This window comes from Rhea americana, unplaced genomic scaffold, assembly GCF_003343005.1.
Source record: "Rhea americana isolate MKP2758 unplaced genomic scaffold, rheAme1 scaffold_343, whole genome shotgun sequence".
Taxonomy (NCBI): domain Eukaryota; kingdom Metazoa; phylum Chordata; class Aves; order Rheiformes; family Rheidae; genus Rhea; species Rhea americana.
The window spans coordinates 22,674-40,587 of record NW_028186472.1 but is presented as its reverse complement, the minus strand read 5'-3'; the positions used below and the strand labels follow the sequence as shown (position 1 = coordinate 40,587).

The 17,914-nt window shown below is 52.1% G+C and overlaps 2 protein-coding genes across 2 annotated transcripts; one reads left to right on the top strand and one right to left on the bottom strand.

The window, feature by feature from the left end:
- The first annotated feature begins 60 nt into the window (after window positions 1–60).
- Window positions 61–10,140, top strand: KLHL21 (kelch like family member 21). Its single transcript, XM_085311531.1, has 4 exons — window positions 61–1,093; window positions 3,031–3,436; window positions 6,493–6,565; window positions 7,045–10,140. The coding sequence occupies exons 1-4, from the start codon at window positions 82–84 to the stop codon at window positions 7,336–7,338; spliced, it is 1,785 nt and encodes a 594-aa protein (XP_085167657.1). The 5' UTR covers window positions 61–81; the 3' UTR covers window positions 7,339–10,140.
- An 885-nt stretch (window positions 10,141–11,025) lies between these two features.
- ZBTB48 (zinc finger and BTB domain containing 48) lies at window positions 11,026–17,913 on the bottom strand (the record flags this gene model as incomplete). Its single annotated transcript, XM_085311525.1, has 9 exons — window positions 11,026–11,378; window positions 11,958–12,046; window positions 12,539–12,703; window positions 13,123–13,259; window positions 13,904–14,058; window positions 14,529–14,615; window positions 15,178–15,270; window positions 16,121–16,232; window positions 17,678–17,913. Coding segments are annotated over 9 exons (1,371 nt in total), but the record flags the coding sequence as incomplete, so codon positions are not given.
- Between the last annotated feature and the right edge of the window lies 1 nt (window position 17,914).

Below are 17,914 nucleotides of genomic sequence, written 5' to 3'. Positions count from 1 at the left end.
CGGCGCGGCCCCTCCGCCCCGGGAACCTCGCGGGGGCCGCCGTGCTCTGACGGCCGTGCTCTCCCCTCCCGCAGGCACGGCATGGAGGCGAGCGCGGGCGGCGCGGCGGCGGCGGAGCCGGCGCACGCCGTGTCGCTGCTGCGGGGGCTGAGCGCGCTGCGCGCGGAGCGGAGCCTCCTGGACGTGACGGTGGTGGCGGGCGGGCGGGAGTTCGGGGCGCACCGCGCCGTCCTGGCCGCCGCCTCCGGCTACTTCCGCGCCATGTTCGGCGGGGCGCTGCGGGAGGCGCGGGCCGAGCGCGTGCGGCTGCACGGCGTGGAGCCCGAGTGCCTGGCGCGCCTCCTCGACTTCGCCTACACCGGCCGCGTCGGCGGGCTMGGCCCTGACATCGCCGAGCGCCTCCTGCGTGCCGCCGACCTCCTCCAGTTCCCGGCCGTCAAGGAGGCCTGCGGCGCCTGGCTGGCGCGCCAGCTGGAGCCCGCCAACGCGCTGGACATGCAGGACTTCGCTGAGGCCTTTGCCTGCCCGGCGCTGGCAGCCGCCGCACACCGCTTCGTGCTGCGGCACGTGGGCGAGCTGGGYGCCCAGCTGGAGCGCCTCCCGCTCCCCCGCCTCCTCTCCTACCTGCGCGACGATGGGCTCTGCATCCCCAAGGAGGAGGCCGCCTTCCAGCTGGCGCTGCGCTGGGTGCGCGCTGACCCTGCCACCCGAGCCCCGCTGCTGCCCCAGCTCCTGGCCCACGTCCGCCTGCCCTTCGTGCGGCGCTTCTACCTGCTCGCCCACGTGGAGGGCGAGCCGCTGGTGGCCCGCTGCCCGCCCTGCCTGCGCCTCCTCCGCGAGGCCCGTGACTTCCAGGCCGCCCGCCTYGACCGCCACGACCGCGGGCCCTGCGCCCGCATGCGCCCCCGGCCCTCCACCGGCCTCGCCGAGATCCTCGTCCTCGTGGGCGGCTGCGACCGYGACTGCGACGAGCTCGTCACCGTCGACTGCTACAACCCGCGCACCGGCCACTGGCGCTACCTGGCTGAGTTCCCTGAGCACCTGGGTGGGGGCTACAGCGTCGCCGCGCTGGGCAACGACATCTACGTGACCGGTAAGGAGCGCGGGGCTCCCCGCCGTGGCGTGGGGTGGGTGTGCAGACAGGGGCTGGCCTACGAGCACATCTTGCTGGCTGGGCAGTTCCCAGGGTATAGGCAAGCGTTGCCCCTGGGAGCCTGCTGCAAAAGGCCCCCACCGCTCCCCAGGCAGCGTCCACCTCGCGCGATGCTCTTGTTCTTCTCTCAGGTGCTTGTCTGCTCCACTAGGCCGGAAGGCAGCAGAGCTCCTTGCCGGGTTTGGGTGCGTGGCCAGGACGGAGTGCGCGTGCACGATCCGAGCTGCCTGCCTGTTTCTGTCGCCACCTCTCCCTGGGCCTGCCTGTGCTGGGTCACTGGCAGATGTGCAAGTAGGGAGCTCCGAGGAAAAGGCAGCTGCAGCTTTCTGCATGGCTTGCTTCAGCAGCCAAAAGCAGGAGCATTTTGAAAGCTTTATTCAGGGCTGCCTTCACCAAAGCATCAGTGCCGAGAGTGCCATCAGAAACACCTGGGTTCTAGTCACGAGACCTGGCTTTTCACAGCGTGGCGGCATCTGAAGTTCTGCTCAGGCACTGTACGACGGCAGTCTGAGGGCAGYCATAGGGACTCCTAGAGTTGGGACGCAAAGAGGATTTAGCAGCTGATCTCAATCTGGGAGGTATTTTGTCATGACTAATACTACTGAGTATGCAGACAGAAGTCACAGATCTTGCACTGGGGGGAACTTTTTAACTGCTTGCTCTGGACGAGGGAGTGACTTGTCGGTTTTGAATTTCTGGCTATGAAGCAAGCGTTGAGAGCCTATAAATCACAAGCTAGCGTGCGTGCTTGAGGCACAGGCATTCGGAAAGCCCCCGGTGCCACAGGCTTTGGTATGACCGAGGCACTGAGAAGCAGCGTGGCAGGTGGAGTGTGTGAATCACGGCGTCTTCCTCACTGTATGTCCTGCCTTGTGCCAATCCATTCTGGCTACAGTTACCCCTTTAAAGGTGGCAGAGATGTGTAAATTTTGCTGTCAGGCTGCAAAAAGGTATTTTCCTAGAACTACAGCCCTACAGCTAAAGTGGCAGTCTGGCAGCTGCCCTAAGGTGTAGAACGGAAACACTTGGGAAACCAGATGCTGCAGAACAGCTGGTTCCCATTGGGCAGATKATGCTGCCGGAGATTTGAAGTGCAGCTCAGATGCTGGAGAACAGAAAACTCTTTGTTCTCTAGTTGTCAGCAGAAAACAAGACTCTGATTTTAATGACAAGGTTGTAAAGGTGATRTGCTAACATATGATTAGTTTGTATTCATGCTCTTGCGTCCTGTGGTAGCATTCCGGAGCAATTGCAGGGAGACCTGGAGCTACTGATCCTGAGCTGCGACGGCCACCTTGTGCCGGGAGCCCCGCGCTCTGCGAGGTTGTCTGGTGAAGATCTTCAGTTGTTCTGTCTAATGTTGGCGCCATAGCTTGGRCAGCGCAGGAAGATTAGGAGGTTTCTGTACTGCTAATGGTAACTGTGCCTTGGCAGCTATTTCTTGGTGAATGTTGATCTCTGCTATGTTGCAGCAACTTCAGGGGAGCCTCGGGGCAGGGACTGCAAAATGAGAAAGAACAGGGTTTGATGGAGTTGGTCTGGCTTGGGATGCTTGCTTTGAATCATTGCTGGATGTAAGCCAGGAACCACGTGGGAGAAATCCTTTTTAATGTACTGGGAAAGCTGAGAAAGGAATATCAGGAAATGGCTGTTAAAATCCTCTCAGTGCAAACTGCTGTGGTCCTCTAGTCTCTAACTATTTTCATAAAATATGGTTGTGGGAAGCAGAAATATGTGTATGGGTATTTCGAAGTTGTAACTTGAAGATATGATAAGGAGCTCAGTCCCAAGCCCTCTTCTCCATCACCCCTTTCTAGTTCCCAGGAAGGAATATTTTGCAGAAATTGACTCTTGAAGTGTTGTATCCTCTGCTGCAGGAGGATCAGATGGATCACGGCTGTATGACTGTGTCTGGAGATACAATTCCAGTGTGAACGAGTGGACAGAAGTGTCTCCGATGCTGAAAGCAAGAGAATACCACAGCTCTACCGTCCTGGACGGACTGCTGTACGTTATTGCCTCTGACAGCACAGAGCGCTATGACCACTCCGTGGATAGCTGGGAGGCTCTGCAGCCCATGCTGTACCCGATGGACAACTGCTCCACCACCTCGTGCCGCGGAAAGCTGTTTGCTATAGGCTCTCTGGCTGGCAAAGAGTCCATGGTTATGCAGTGCTACGATCCCGACAGCGATCTCTGGTCCCTCGTGAACTGCGGTCACCTGCCTCCGTGGTCATTTGCACCGAAGACTGTAACTCTTAATGGGCTCATGTACTTCATAAGGTAAGATGTGCAGGCGATCGCTTCCCTTTCCGCTCCCCCTCCCACACCAGGTAGGCACCAGGGGGTTTTCCCCAAGAAAGTATTTAGGTTTTTGCAGCTGGTCAAAGGAGAATGCAGTGTTGAGAAAGCAAGGTAGCACTCCCTTTGCTGATTCAGTGAGCTCTGTAGACTGCTGCACTTCTTTCTTTTGGTTCTGTCACAGCTAAACCTCAATGACTGCACTTGAAACGACATAAAAATGTCTGAATTTAAACCTACAGTTGGGAAATAGTCAGCATTATAATCTGGTGTAAGTTAGCAGTTCTGCTTTGAAATAGACTTTTCAGTTTTGTTGGCTTCTATTTCAGTCCCTGTTATCACTGTAAATAAGCAAGCAAGCTCTAAGAAAAGGTTGAATTGTGGAGCTTGAGAGTCCTCCATACGAGTCGAGATAAGAGGACTGGAGATGAAATGATTGGTCACTATTTTTAAGCACCTTTCCAAACCAGGACTTAATTACCATATGGCTCAAATACCTAAGTTATCCACTTAATGAAAAATAAGCAGAAAGGTATGCTAGCACTGAATCATTGGCGTGCTGACTGTGAGCAACCATAAGCTTCTGACTGACTCCAAACATTTTTCTTAATCCCCTCCTGGGCAGCAAGTTCTGAGACCTTTATTTGCTGCAGCTAGGTTTGTTCTCACTCAGTCAACGTCTTGGTTCCTGGCACTTGTTGGTGGATGGTAGTTTGAGTTGCTCAGTGTTCAGCAAATTCTGGAAAGGGTGTTTTAACTGTTTTGGTTGTAAGCCAGTTTTATTTGATTGTTTGTTTGTTTTTAATTCTGATAATTGAACCTTCAGGATTTCTGAACGTTTATGCATTTGCAGGAATTAATAAACACTGACACAGGCAAATTTCTTTCTCCTCTCATTTCATATGCTGCAGGTGGACTGCTTCTCTGATGTCCGCAGTCACATAAAGCTGTAAGATAATCCTTGCAGGACAGAGGAATGGATTATAAATGAAAGATGCAAACTCATTTTCTGTTCAGTTTAAAATAGTTTGTGCTAAAGCTTCTGACTTACAGTCCCCTTTTGTGGGCCTAGTTTTATAGCTATAAATATGGCCTTGCAGCAAGGCATGGTTCTTCAGTTACTCCTTTATTAGAACTAACCTTGCGACAGGAGAGGATGTCCTGTCCTGACTGCCAGCCGCTGCCTGGAACTGTGTGCTAAGATTTTTGCTCCCTAATGTCCCTTTCGGTCCACCTGTGGTTTCCTTGCAAGTATTTGACTTGCCTGATGCTATTAGTTACAGGAAGCATTGTAAACAGCAGTAATTCTTCCCTGTACAAATGGCTAGACTGCAGAGTTTTGTTTCCAGCTCCTTGTTTTGGTGTGAGCAGTTCCAAGGGAAGGAAGGCTGCTTCTTTGTAGCACTCTCAGGACTTGAAACACTTATTTACACGTGCCCATCCTATAGGGATATTTGTTCAGAATGCAAAAAAAGAGACCGGTAGCCCACATATCTCAGTTCTGGTGTAGTCTTAGCAGATGGAGTTCTAGATAAAATGGTTTGCTAAACAGATATTGCTATTGCAGGTAAGATTTTCTTGTTTATTTTCACTTCCTCTCCCCTTTATCCTGATTCATGTAAGCGATCTATACTGATATCTTGTCACCAGCACAGTACAAACAAGACATGGAATTACAATACAAAGACAAAAGATAACATTTGAATATGATTGTTTTTATATTTTTTCTCCTATAAATCATAAATCCGATTTTTCATAAAATGAACTTGTAGCCGTAGACCAGCTGACTCAAGAAGAGGTGCCAATGACTCTTGAAGTCAGTCCTGTTAACTGAACTGAAGAACTAGAGAAATTAAATTGAAATAGCTTAATTTCAGAGGCCAAATCCATTAAAAGGAAAGCTCAGATTGATCAGCATTTGAAGGATAAAGTAAAAGTCTCTACCTCTTCAGCTTAGTTTTTCAAATCCATTGTAACATGACTGTCTTTGGACTGACTTTCAGCACTTCTTTGGCTGCTCTGACCTTGTCCTTTCCACATTCTTGTGTCAGCAACAGCACATTTCTGTGTCGCAAACATCCCTCACCTGTCGCTGTCGTGCTCCCGTCTTGCAGGCAGAACGGCTGAAAGAAGCCTTGTGGGATTACGCTGCTTCTGTGAGCTCTTCTGTTACAGTCCTCTGGCGCCTCTAAACTTGGCACCGGCTAAAAACCTGAAGCAGTAGGGAGCCCATTTGTTTTAGGTATATRGAGGTTTAAGTCTCTCTAGAGTAGTGCAGATTTTTCTTCCAAACTCTTAAGTGTTTGGAACCAAAGTCAGATTGGTCTATAAAATGCAGGCTTGCAGAAAATGAGCCTGCAAATAACACACCTGCCACAGATGCGCGTTTAGGAAAGACCAGATTTGAAAAAGCGCTCAGGATGGCACAGCGGCTTCCAGCTGGGTGTGCTGGAAGTGGCGTGTGCTGCATACTGAACTCCTGAGTGCTGCCTGCAGTCCAGAGTAATTCATCTCACCATCTCAGGCTGGAATGATCATCTCTTAGGCAGGCGGAGAACCAGTGTGATGCTGTAAGCTTGCTCCGTCTCCATTCACCTTGGCTGCCTCAGCTGACTCGGTGTCTTAAAACTCAACCCACAGCAGAACGTGTAGAAAAGCAGTATTGCTTTGACTGTAGAGAAGCGTTCAGGCTCTTCAGATGTGTACCGCTAGCACGGAGAAGACTGCCTGTGTGTAATATSTGGTCTGGGCATAGTGACTTTGCCAGAGCTGTTTCACATCTTTGTAGAGGTGAGGCACAGAGCTCTAGTGGTTTTCTGGGGTTGACTGTCAGTGCTGGCATGTAAGGAGCCAGTCCTGGGGGCTGCACCAAGACCTGCGCCTTCATGCAGGTACTTTTTGGTCTTAGCATTTCTGTTCCCATTGAGCTATGGACATAGGCAGCATTTCAGGCCATGCCTCAGTCTGTTGGATTGGGGGCTGCACAAGGCAGGATGTTTTTAGAAAATAAAATGATCATCTTGCATTATCTCCTGCAGAGATGACTCCGCTGAGGTGGATGTTTACAACCCAGTGAAGAACGAATGGGATAAAATCCCTGCCATGCTTCAGGTAGGATGCTTGCCAACCTATTGGGCGCTTATCAGTGTTAAAAAATGACCTTTGGAAAACAATGTTCTGTTTAGAAGAYGGAGTGTATTTAAACACATTATGTTTACCCAGGAGAAAAAAATCCCAGACTCAGGTGACAAAGAATAGTCAAGCATTCAGCCCAGCRTGCCACAGTTGGAAAAGTCCCCTGCTCTTTGTGGGTTTTGAATTGCAGCCTGTCTCGTGAGAGGCAGTACAGTGTCAGCCCTGCCCAGCACTGCTCTCTGGTGCTGCCTGTGGCTGGTGCAGTAAGGGAGCGGTGGAAGTCACCGACTGCACCCGTTGAGCAGGAGTCGGCAGCGGGTGAATACTGTGCCTGTTGCAAGTTAGCAGTTGCAGTAGTTTGGCGGTGGAACAGTAACTGACGTCTTTTTCCTGCTTGCCTCCCTGGCAAAACCTTCCTTTGTTAATGACTACGTTTGTTTATTTTTAAATTGTAGGTTCATGTTGGGGGGAGCGTGGCTGTGCTAGGYGGGAAGCTCTACGTCTCCGGTGGCTACGACAACACGTTTGAACTTTCGGACGTGCTGGAAGCTTATGACCCAGAAACGCGAACGTGGAGCGTAGTGGGCCGCCTTCCCGAGCCCATCTTCTGGCATGGCAGCGTCAGCATATTCCGACAGTTCATGCCAGAAACCACCCTGGAGGATGACAGCATCACGCTGGACAACACCATCAACCTGAACAGGCAGCGCCAGAACCTTCATAACCAGAACCTTAATGAGCTACGTTAACAGGGGGACGTACTGTCTCTGGCTTGACGCGAGCTCGTTATACAGAACCAGTGTTGCTTTGGGAGGAGGCAGAGGTAACTGGTGCTTGGAGACAAAAACATGCCCAGCAGTGGAGAGGGAGTAAAAACTCTGAATGATTAAAATGCTATYGTAGAAAAGTAGTTGGCAGAAAGTGAGAGGCCTCTGGGTGCAGTGTTCCTCAGCCCTTTTCTGTGGAGGGAGGAGGTGCAGCGCGATTCACAGAGAAGATCTGAGAGGTGAACTCTGAAGAAAACAATCACGTTAAACATCACTGAAGATCACTTGCGGTTACAGCTTTCGGTCAGACACCTTTCACTAGAAACTCCTTCACCCTGCAGCACTTCATGTCTGCTGCCAAATTCCTTTCTTCACAGTTTCTTCCTGCGGAGAAAAAAAGAAAAAACAGAGGACGACAGGCAGGACCAAACCCCGATGGCTTGAGCCTGCTGCAGCAGGAAGGGTTTGTCTGGTAGGACTAGAGCCTGGACCCACYGCTTTCTGCTCAGTGCCTCAGAGGAAGACAGACCTCCTGTGCGCATTTTCCTCTGTGTAGCTTGAGGGGAAAATACCTTCCCGTGAGAAGATAAAGGTCTGTTGCTGATGAGAGGTTAATACAAGAATATAGCCCTGCCTATCACGTCACCATAGTCTTTGGTTCCTGTTCATGTTTTCAAACAGAACATGCATGTGCTTTTCCTGCTGTGTAGCCAGGATCTTGCTGAGGCTGCGTTAAGAAGCGTCTCACTTCCTGTTGTCTGACCTTGAATTCTTCAGGTACTTTAAGTTGCAGCATTTTAAGTTTTTGTGGGTATTTGTTGCCTTACTTTCTAGGAGAGCGACTTTTTTATTATTTAAGAAACACCCTCAGTTATCTTTTAATCACATTGTCACAAGTAGATTGTTTTCGGTTTTGATCACCCAAACTGCACTTTTCTTTAAGGGGGAGCGAGAAGGGGGAAAGCAAATAGCCCTCTTAGCCGGACTGCAGAGTGACTTCTGGGGGCTGGTAGCTTGTGCCAGRGTCCCTCGGCCTTTCTCCTTGTGGCTTTTCAAAGCTTTTGTTTATATCGGGCTGCTCAGCTGCTGAGGAACTTGGCAGAAAATTCCCTTGTGGCATGTTCTTGTGACTAAGGCTGTTTGAGTCTTGTATATCAAGCTCTTGGCACATGCATTGGGTTAGGCAGATAGGTCCTGTGTAGTAAGAGCATGTTTTTCTTTCTTTGCCTTTTTAAAGGAACTTTCAGAATTTAAATGTTTTAGAAATTACCTGGAAAGCAATAGTAAAGAAATGCACAGGTTCCTTAGGAAGTTCAGCACAGACTTACAGGACAAATGCTGGTGATAATTTAGACACCTTGATGAAAAGAATTGCTTTAGAGGGATTAGCTCACGTGAAGGAACCTGCTGAACATCTGGAGAGTTCTCACGCTTGTCTTGTTCTTCAGTTTGCAGAAGCACTTGGAATTTGAGCAGTTGGAAAATGCTACTGAGGTGATTCAGCTAAGGGGTAGGAGTTTACAAGAGTGTTAGCAGATTAAAAGATAGTTATTTTAGGTTTTCCTTGGCGGAGGGAGGGGTGCTGTGTAAGGTTTGCTTTTATTCTTGCGCAAGTAACGTAGCTTGAGTATTTCCTCTGTTAATCTGAGGCAAGTGTGTTTTAGTTGAAAAGAAACTTCTTGCAATTTACTTGTGGAATGTCTCTTGAACTAGAAATGGTTAAAATTGCAGTATGGCTCATATGAAAACTGGTATTACACTTTCAGAAAAAAATGGAAGATGTAATAACAGGTGAGAAGGTAGCTAGTTTTGTGCCTTTTTTTTTTTTTCTCGGTAGAAGAAAATTATGACCTTAACCCTAATTCAGAAATGAGAAGCCCAGATGCTTGATGGCGTACCCTCTAGCTTGCCACTGAACAGTACAGTCATAACCTTATCTCCATAACAAGCAACATGTTCACTGCTTTAAAAAAAAAAAGAATTTTTTGCCTTGAAAATTTGTTTTATGCTAAGCTACTTAGCAGCGAAACTTGAGAAACTTGTTTGTGAAATCTGGGCTATTCTTAAAGTCTAAAACTTTGACAGTGCCTTGAAACTGTTACGTGCTGGTAGACTTCAGCCTGCCAAGGACCCAAGAGGAGACAGGCACAATAAAGGTATCACTTCTAGATACAGCAGTCTCTAATTGCTATTTCCGTTTCGAACTCTGTCCCCGAGGCGGAGAAGTGCTGTGCCAGCTGCTGCAGGAGCTTTGTCCCCTGCCTGAGCAGGAGGCGCTGAGGGTAAGAGCTGGGATGCAGCGGCCGGGCAGCCCCCTTCGATGGAGCACYGAGCGGGGCCTCGCACGAGCCACGCCGTCCTCCCGGAGCCTGGGCTTTGTTGCGCTTAGGGGAGGAATAGCAGTGTGCTGCTAAGCATAGYGACACTCGAGTGCTCAAGTCCGTTCAAACGACGGAGCTCTGCTGCCTGTGTGTGTTGTACAGCTGAATTTGCGTAGTAGACTAAAGTATTTATGCTGAACTATTAATAGTCCGTATACTATGTCTCATACTGTAGTGCTCACTGGTGGACTCGTCATCCTGAATTCCCTGAACCAGCTGAATAATTCTGGATTTGTATTTATTTTTTTGTAAATTCATTGTGTCCAAATCTTTAAGTACTGTTAAAATACCATCCTTTGAAGCAAAGGCATTTTACATTTATAGATGATGTATTTTTATTCTCATAGTTTGTTTTTAAATTTACTTGAAACAGTCAAGTTAAATAAAACATATTACATAAATATTTTTACCTTTTCAGTGGAAAAATTATTGGGGTAAGTTGCTCCTGCTACATTTCTCACTGCAGGCCTGAGGCATATTTAAACTGAAGAGCTGCCTTCTTAGGAAAGCTGCCGAGGGCTCAGACAGGATTTGAATGAGCGTGTGTACCCAGTAATRAGGTATGACTATACGGATAATGAGGATGAGGTATGAGCTTCCCCTCCTGCAGGAATACTCAGGTTTTTCCATGCTTAAGAGTGACTCTGGCTCATGTTATTTCAGACAAATGCTACTTGCAAATATAAATCCCCACACCTTAAAAAGGACTTTAGAGAACCACCCAATTCCTTGAAAGGATGATGATATCTTTTCCATTAAATAACAGCTAAATTATTTCAGCCATGAGAAGATACAGAATAGCAGCATGCCTTTAATCTAGTAGGGAAATGGTAACATGTAGCAAAAGCTTGACAAACAAATTGAATCCAGGCAATAAGCCTTTCAGCAAGCGATTAAGGAAGACAGCAGAGTCGCACTGTCTTCTGGAAGGTAAGCTTTAGTCACAAGTTTCCAGACTCTAAATTTAGAGCTAACTAGGCAAAGTGAAAAACTGCAATCTGGAAGAAATCCGAGGTGATCCATTCATCCCTTCTGGTCACAGGTGACAGCTCACTAAAAAGCAGTTCACAGTATTACATACATGGAGTCATCAGTCACATCCAGTCTCACACACACTTAGCTTAAATCGTAATTCTTAGTAGCTTTGTAATTGTTTCTTCATTTGATACCTGATTATAACTTCATTAGAAACTTCTCCTGCAACCTGGTCTTTGTGTAGGAGGAGAGAAGGGGGCTCGCTGCAACGCAATGCTCCTGAGGGCGGAAAAGGACGAGCAGAGAAGAGTCATTCCAGCCTAACGCTTTATTATGTTTTGGTAGGAAGGGCGCGTACAAAGAGTCACGTTATGTTTCACAGTCTTCAGGAATTGTTGTTGTTATTATAAGCGATTGTTCGATAACATCTGCTGTAGAGAAGTTCTCGTTTGAACAGAGTCTCTGCACAGGGATCTCCTCGGCCAGGGAGCTGTGGGACAGGGACTCCACGATGACCTCGGCCGAGCCCACCTCCAGCTCCTGGGGCGGCTGCAGCGCCACCACCACGGCCTTCTCGTCCTCGATGATCAGGTTTCGCAGCTTCCGCTGCCGCGGATTGTAGTTCTCGACCCGGTCGTGAATCTCCATGTGGCGCCGCAAGTGAGCCTTTAAAAGCAAGAGTAATGACAGTCGCCCAACGGCCTAAGGCCCAGAGCTTCTTACTGAGGGGAGAAATGAGGAGTTAGACTGCAGTACTTGTATGCAGGACTAGCAGAAGGGCAGGGGCCCACAGGGACCTCTGACGAGAAGCCAGTAACTCACTTCCTTGTCTCAAAAGCAGCTATGCGGTGGTGCGGTCGAGCGCAGCGAGAGGCAGAGCCAACGTGGCCCATGACAGGAGGGTCCCTCAGGTGTAAGGCGCCTGATGGGGCACCTCCCTTTTCTAAAGGGGGAAGCAAAAGCCTCAGGCACGCCAGGGAGAGGACGGGCTGCCGGCAGAGCGGGGGGTCTCGACTGAGGACTGCGCCTTCCTACTCTTCTGGCGCTGCCTGAAGCCCTGCAAGCACCTGCTCCCCCCCTAYGTGCGCTATGCATTTTCATTCCCAAGGAAACATGCTGTTTTACAGAAGGGAATCTGCTTACTCCAGCGATCGCAGGTGAGCAACCCTTCAGCTGTTAAACCGGTTACGCAACRTAGACGTGCAGGGTGTTTCACAGAGGCCTCCGGAATTAGCAAAGTCATACCTGTCGCGTAAACTTGTAGCCACATTCAGTGCATTCAAACTTCCTCACTCCCTTGTGTCTGCGGACGTGGACACGCAGCTGTTCAACAGCTGAGAAGAGAAGTTAAACGCTAGAAACCATTCAAGACAGCACTATCGGAGCACTCCAGCTCAGCAGCTGTGGGCCCGAGCTGTAATAAACATTACTGCGGCAGCGATATAGTGCTGCTAGTCCAAGGCACGGAAAAGGAGATGTTTATTTGTCTTTCTAGTTACGCTRAAGTCTGCAACGTATCCATTTTAAAATCTGTTCCCTCTTGCCTCGCCCCCTAACTGCTCCCCTCTCAGAAGTGAGGCTCTGGTCAGCTCTGTATCAGAAACAGACATGAGCGTTGCTGGGAGAGACGTTCGAGAAGTCAGCCGAGACAGGCGAACAGTAGCTACGCTTCAGCTTTCGGTGGATACGGACGCGTGTCAAACTGACGGGAGGCAAATGATCCCCCCAGGAAGACAGCAGCACAGCAACCGTTACCGAGCGAAGAGCGGGCGTCAGGTCTCCCCGCTGCTGCTCGGGACGCAGCAGTGTTGCTACCCGGCTCTTACCTTTGAATGTTTTCCCACAGATCTGGCAGAAGTGGGGTCTCCCTTCTTGATGTCTGCTCGCGATGTGCCTCAGGAGGGGCCCTTTCTCCGTGAACCTCTGCTCGCAGAACTCGCAGCTGAAGGGGCGCTCCCCGGTGTGGGTCCGGTTGTGCTTGTCCAGGCTTGCTGCCGTGAGCGGTGGGGAGAGAGCGCGCGTTACGGAGCGGTCAGTCCGTCCCGGGCTAGTTGTGAATGTTTAGGAGCCTGCTGGTCTAAGCTAACCGTTAACGGGGAAAGGCATCATTTCTTCCCCTTCTATGCTACGCAGTCACAGAAAGGGAATGCTCTTTCTTGAGGTGTGATCGCATGCTCACAAGAGCACGCTTTGCTCCACACGGGAGGCAGGTAGGAAAGCTCTGGTATTTCAGTACAGCCACTTTCTGATGGTCCTGCCTACCCGCCGGGGAAGAGCGGCCCTGGCTATCCTGAGCACAGCGCTCGCCCGCTCAGCACCACTGGCACCAACAGGCCTCGAGGTGGGGCAGCTGCTGCGGGGTGGGACAGGGGCTGCAAGGACGCGGCTCTGCGCGCCCRGGGGGGGATACCTTGCGTCCGGAAAGTCTTGCCGCAGAGGTGGCACTGGAACGGCTTCTCGCCGGTGTGCGTGCGCAGGTGCATGTTGAGGTTGGCTTTCTGGGTGAAGGCGTGATGGCAGAACTCACAAACATAGGGCCGCTCGTTTCTGAGGACAGGGAGAGCACATCTGGTTCCTCCTGGACAGTTCCCGCTCAAAGAACTGCTTTTACTTTCACCTCTGTGTTTGCGAACTGCAGTCCCTAAAGTTAGCAGTTCCCATCATTCTAAAGTCCTTTAATTAAGTTCTACTTCTAACCCCTCTCAAGCCAAAGTATCGGCCCACAAATGCTATTCTGCAGCTGCAGGCTCCCCTAGGCTCGGAGCTGGAGCCTCCTGCCTCGTGGATGTTACAACCGCTCCAGGAAATAGAACGCAGAAGGATGAGCGTGGAGAGCAGCTGCTGACACACGCTCGTGGCTTCAAGAACATTGATAACCTAGGCAGGAAAACTGCTCACGAGCCTCTCTGTCATCACCTACGTTAACGTTACACATTCAGATGAACACAGACAGCGTGGACTTCTGTCTTTGGAAAACAGAAAAGCACAACTAAGTGTTGGCCCTTCACCGTGTTCCGGATAGGATATTGGGCCAAACACTGCAACAGAAGTTGGAGCAAGGCAAGTACCATCTAATTTATCTTGCAGATGCTGCAGAAGGCTCCCCACAACCCATCCAGCAGGGCCCTTTGGGGAAGAAAGCACAGCCAGGAGTAAGGACGACRTAGGGGATGGAACGGACTGCGTCGTACCTGTGCTTCGCCTTGATGTGCATCTGCAAGCCGTTGCGACTTGAGGCTCTGTGCCCACACTCTTCGCAGACAAACAGCTTCTCCCCYCGATGCTTGAACGCCTCGTGCAGGCGCAGCTCTGTCCGAGACAGAAAGCACTTGGAGCAGGTGGAGCACTGCAAGGCCACGGGAGAGGCTGAGGTTAGGCTGCTGGGCTGGGCACGCTGCACCRCGCGCACAAGACCGAAGCGTGGCTCGGGCCAAGCTGCCGGCAGAGCACTCTGCTCCAGGTGAGGACGGTGGGCGCCACCAGCACAACGCGTACCACCCACGAGGAATCTCAGTGTGCTACTGCTGGTCTAGGAGCATCCCTGCAGCTCCCACCACACCCAACTCCGAGAGATGGCACAGTGACGAAAAGGAGCTGCCGGTCAGTATTCAGGTCCATTAGAAAAACAGGATGGCTGCTCCTTTACCCCCCAAACCTCTTTTCAGTAGCTCTTCAGCGCTCTGTAACTCCCTGCCCACTTAACGGGGCCGGAAAGGACAGTGCCACCGTTCTGTAGGCCAGACAGTAGCACAGGACAGTTCTCTCTCAGAACACCACCTCCACACCCCCCGCCTTGCGCGAGCCTGCCCTCCTTACCGCGTGTGGTTTTGGTGCCCCATGTAACTTTATCATATGACTCTGCAGGTCCTTCTTCTGCATGAACTGCTGTGCACAGGAGGAGCACTGAAATGCACGAGAAGAGAGTCAGCTTCTAGCCACCTGCAGACCAGCAATTTTGACACAATTAGAAGACTGATGGCAGGCTTGTGCCTCAGGCAGAGCGCGATGTTCTGATGCAGAACGCGAATCCCTGGTGAGGTCACAGGTGCCTGCAAAGCCGAGCCACCGGGAAAACCACCGAGCCCTGGTGTGTCCCCGAAACACGTGCGGGTTCCTTCACAGAGAGGGAACACCCCTCGGTGAGGGCCGGCGCTGCAGGAGACAAGGGGAAAGGAACTGCTGCRATTAGCTGGAGGATACGAGGTAAAGGCAGAGGGTTATGAAAGCAAGAAGCCGYGCCCACACGAAGCCCCGGGTTACGGCCCACGGACACACGGTGGTGCYGCGCCAGCCGAGCCATCCTGAGTCAGCGCCACGCGGCCAGGATGCGGCCCCAGCACGAGGCCCGCTGGGCAGCGCCAGGCTCTCTCCAGAATAGAAAGGCATGTTTGCTCGGACACCCCCTCCCGCAGCGACAGCCTCTCGCGGCTATTCATAGGGATGCTCGAGGGCGGGCGGTGCTGACCTTATACGGCATTTCCCCCGTGTGCGACACCATGTGCAACCGCAGTTCCATTCGCCTCTTAAATACCTCCTGGCAGACAGAGCACGTGAAAACCTGCAGGAAAGGAGAAGGCGTCAGCTTCTGCAGAAGCAAGAAAATAAAGCAGCCAGGAGTACAACATAAAGCGGGCAGCTAGCCCAGCCATTTAAATCAGTGCTCGGCAGTCAGGAGCACTGCAAGTTGTTCAGAATGTTTAACCAGTGGCTGCAGAAATCCGGATCTTTTACAAAGCAAAGAGGATTCTCACGTGCTCGAGAAGCTCAGAGCAAAAAAAAAAATGGTGCAAATTGGACAGCAACCCTGCACCACGGTGCCACGAACAAAAGCCTCTGCTATGCTCATCCCARGTGGACTGTCACCAGACTCTGTGGGAATCCCACCTTCGATATACGTGCTGCGTGGTAGCGACAAGGTCAGTTTTTGTCCAGCAGCCAGCAGTAACTGGGATTGCRGTTGGAAAGAGGCTCGACTTCACTTCCTGCAGAAAGGCAGGAACGCACCAAGCGCCTGGCACTTGTCYGTCAGCAGCAGAGCTCTGGCTTCCCGTGAGCAGCCACCTTTTGCTAGAAGAYTTGCAATCCACACGCTACCTTCTCAACAGCACAAAGCAGTGCGGGACAGGGGGTCGTGCCTGTGCCCCGAGCACAAACGAGTATTCCGTTTTCTGGGACAAACTCCTCAGTTTTCACAGTATTGCTTTTTTCAGCCTCTCACTGTGTTTAGACGCACTGCAGACCCCCCGAGCTGAGCTGCACTGCACAGGCTGCACTGAGGATGGTGGTGGGAGAGCAGTGAGCCRGCCACGGGCAGGGCGCCTGCTCAAGCTGCCCTGCAGCGATGGAACCGCGYCTGCGCCCTCTCCTGCCCCCCTGCTCCAGGCACTGGCTGCTGCTCCCCGAAATACCTGCTCAGATCGGTTCATGCAATTTCTAGCTTCGTGTTCCAGTAGATTCTCTTTTCTAAARTAACATTTACCACATTTGGAACATTCAAATGGCTTTTCTCCAGTGTGTTTCCTGCAAGGAATACAAACAAAGAGCATCCGTTACCGCCAGTCTAATAGCAGAGATCCCCTTCCCASGCCCAGGGTTAGCAACTGCTTGCCTAAAAGGATCTCCCGTTACATTCACAGGGCCTGCTACGCTGCATCCTTCGCATACATCCTTTGCTGAGGAGACTGGCAAGAAACCCATTTCCTTCCAGTTAATCCCACACACCCTGTGGCTTGAGGCTTYGCTAACTGCCTCTTACTAGGCTCCAGCCTACTTTGGCGCGTTAAGCAGCTGCTTGAGAAGCGCTGTTCAGTTTGGAAAAKCTGCCTGGTTACGGGGAGAGGCAAAGACAACGAAGCCTTCAYGAACTGCCACGGAGTCAGTATTCGCACAGCCCTCGCCGGGGGCTGGGAAGCATCTTCTGAGAKCTACCTTTAAAGCCACTTGCGCCGCTTCCGCGGCGTCTGAAAGTGTCGGCACACCGAAGTGCTCTCYGAGCACTCTGGTCCGCGCTCCCAGAGCGCAGCCGGGCTTGCGGTGCCCACTGCGCTCCGCCAACACGCTGAAGTGTGAAGCCTCAGCCGACTGCTGTTACGATTTGCCCTCGACAGACAAAGCTGGAGCTTGCGCCCTTCGCCGCAAGCATGGACAGCGCCCGTTCCGGTCTTAGTTASTAACGCTGAAGCTCCACACAGCGTTCTGCTTGTGGCTCACACAGTTGGGGGCTTAAATCCCTCACTGCGCACGCTATCCGGAAAGCCAGGAAGCTCAGAGAGCTCGATGTGCGCATGGCTCTCGCCCACAGCGCCAAGGGCTGGCAGCTCCTCCCCGCGTCAACGCCATCAGCCCGCAGCTGCCGTGGCCCCCACAAGGGCCGCAGAGCACCCTCACCCAGCGCTTTCTGAGCGCTGCTGGTGCCAAGGCTCTTCTCAAACCCAGGCCAGCAGATGCCCGAGACTGTTTTCGCGGCTCTCGGATCCGTTCCAGACACCTGTAAATCCCACCCGAGTCGAGGACCGGAGCGTTCGTCCCCACAGTAGTGACCAAGTGTCTCAATGGGTGCTGAGGAGGCGCCCCCAAAACCAACGGCCRCAGGCCGGTTCGGGGAACCTCCCCTCCAGTCCCAGCAGAGATTGAGGCTTCTAAACCAGCCAGCTGCAACCAGGAACGTTTACCCAGCCCCCTCGCAGAAAAGCGCGTGGGAATGGGCCGCCCGTGTGCCCGGGGGCGCTGTGCTGAGGGTCTCGCCCCGAACAGCTCTGTCCAGGTCAGAGCCTCCCGCGGCGGGGGCTGCGAGGCAGAGCACGCTCGCTTCCGGCTCCCGACTGCAAGCCGAGCGCGGAAACGAGCCCAAGCTCGAGCTCGGCCACGCGGCGCTACGGCTTGGCGCAGCACGGCCTCGGCGGAGGCCGGTCGCGGCGCAAGTCCCTACGAGCGAAAGGAACAGGAATAAAAACGAGAACGTTTACCTGTTGTGCACTTTTAGGTAATATTTGCTGAGGAACGTTTTATGACAGGTGGGGCACTCAACCGGCACAGCTGTACCTTTTCTGCTCCCCGGCGTCGCGGCCTCCGGCAGTTCCGGCCTCCCTGCCGGCCCCGAACTGCCGGGCCTTTCCCCCGGCTTCGGCCTCCTTTTGCTCCGTGGGGGCTTCTTCTCGGGAGCGCGGCCGCCGTCGCCGTCGCGCCCCGGGGCCGGGGCCGGG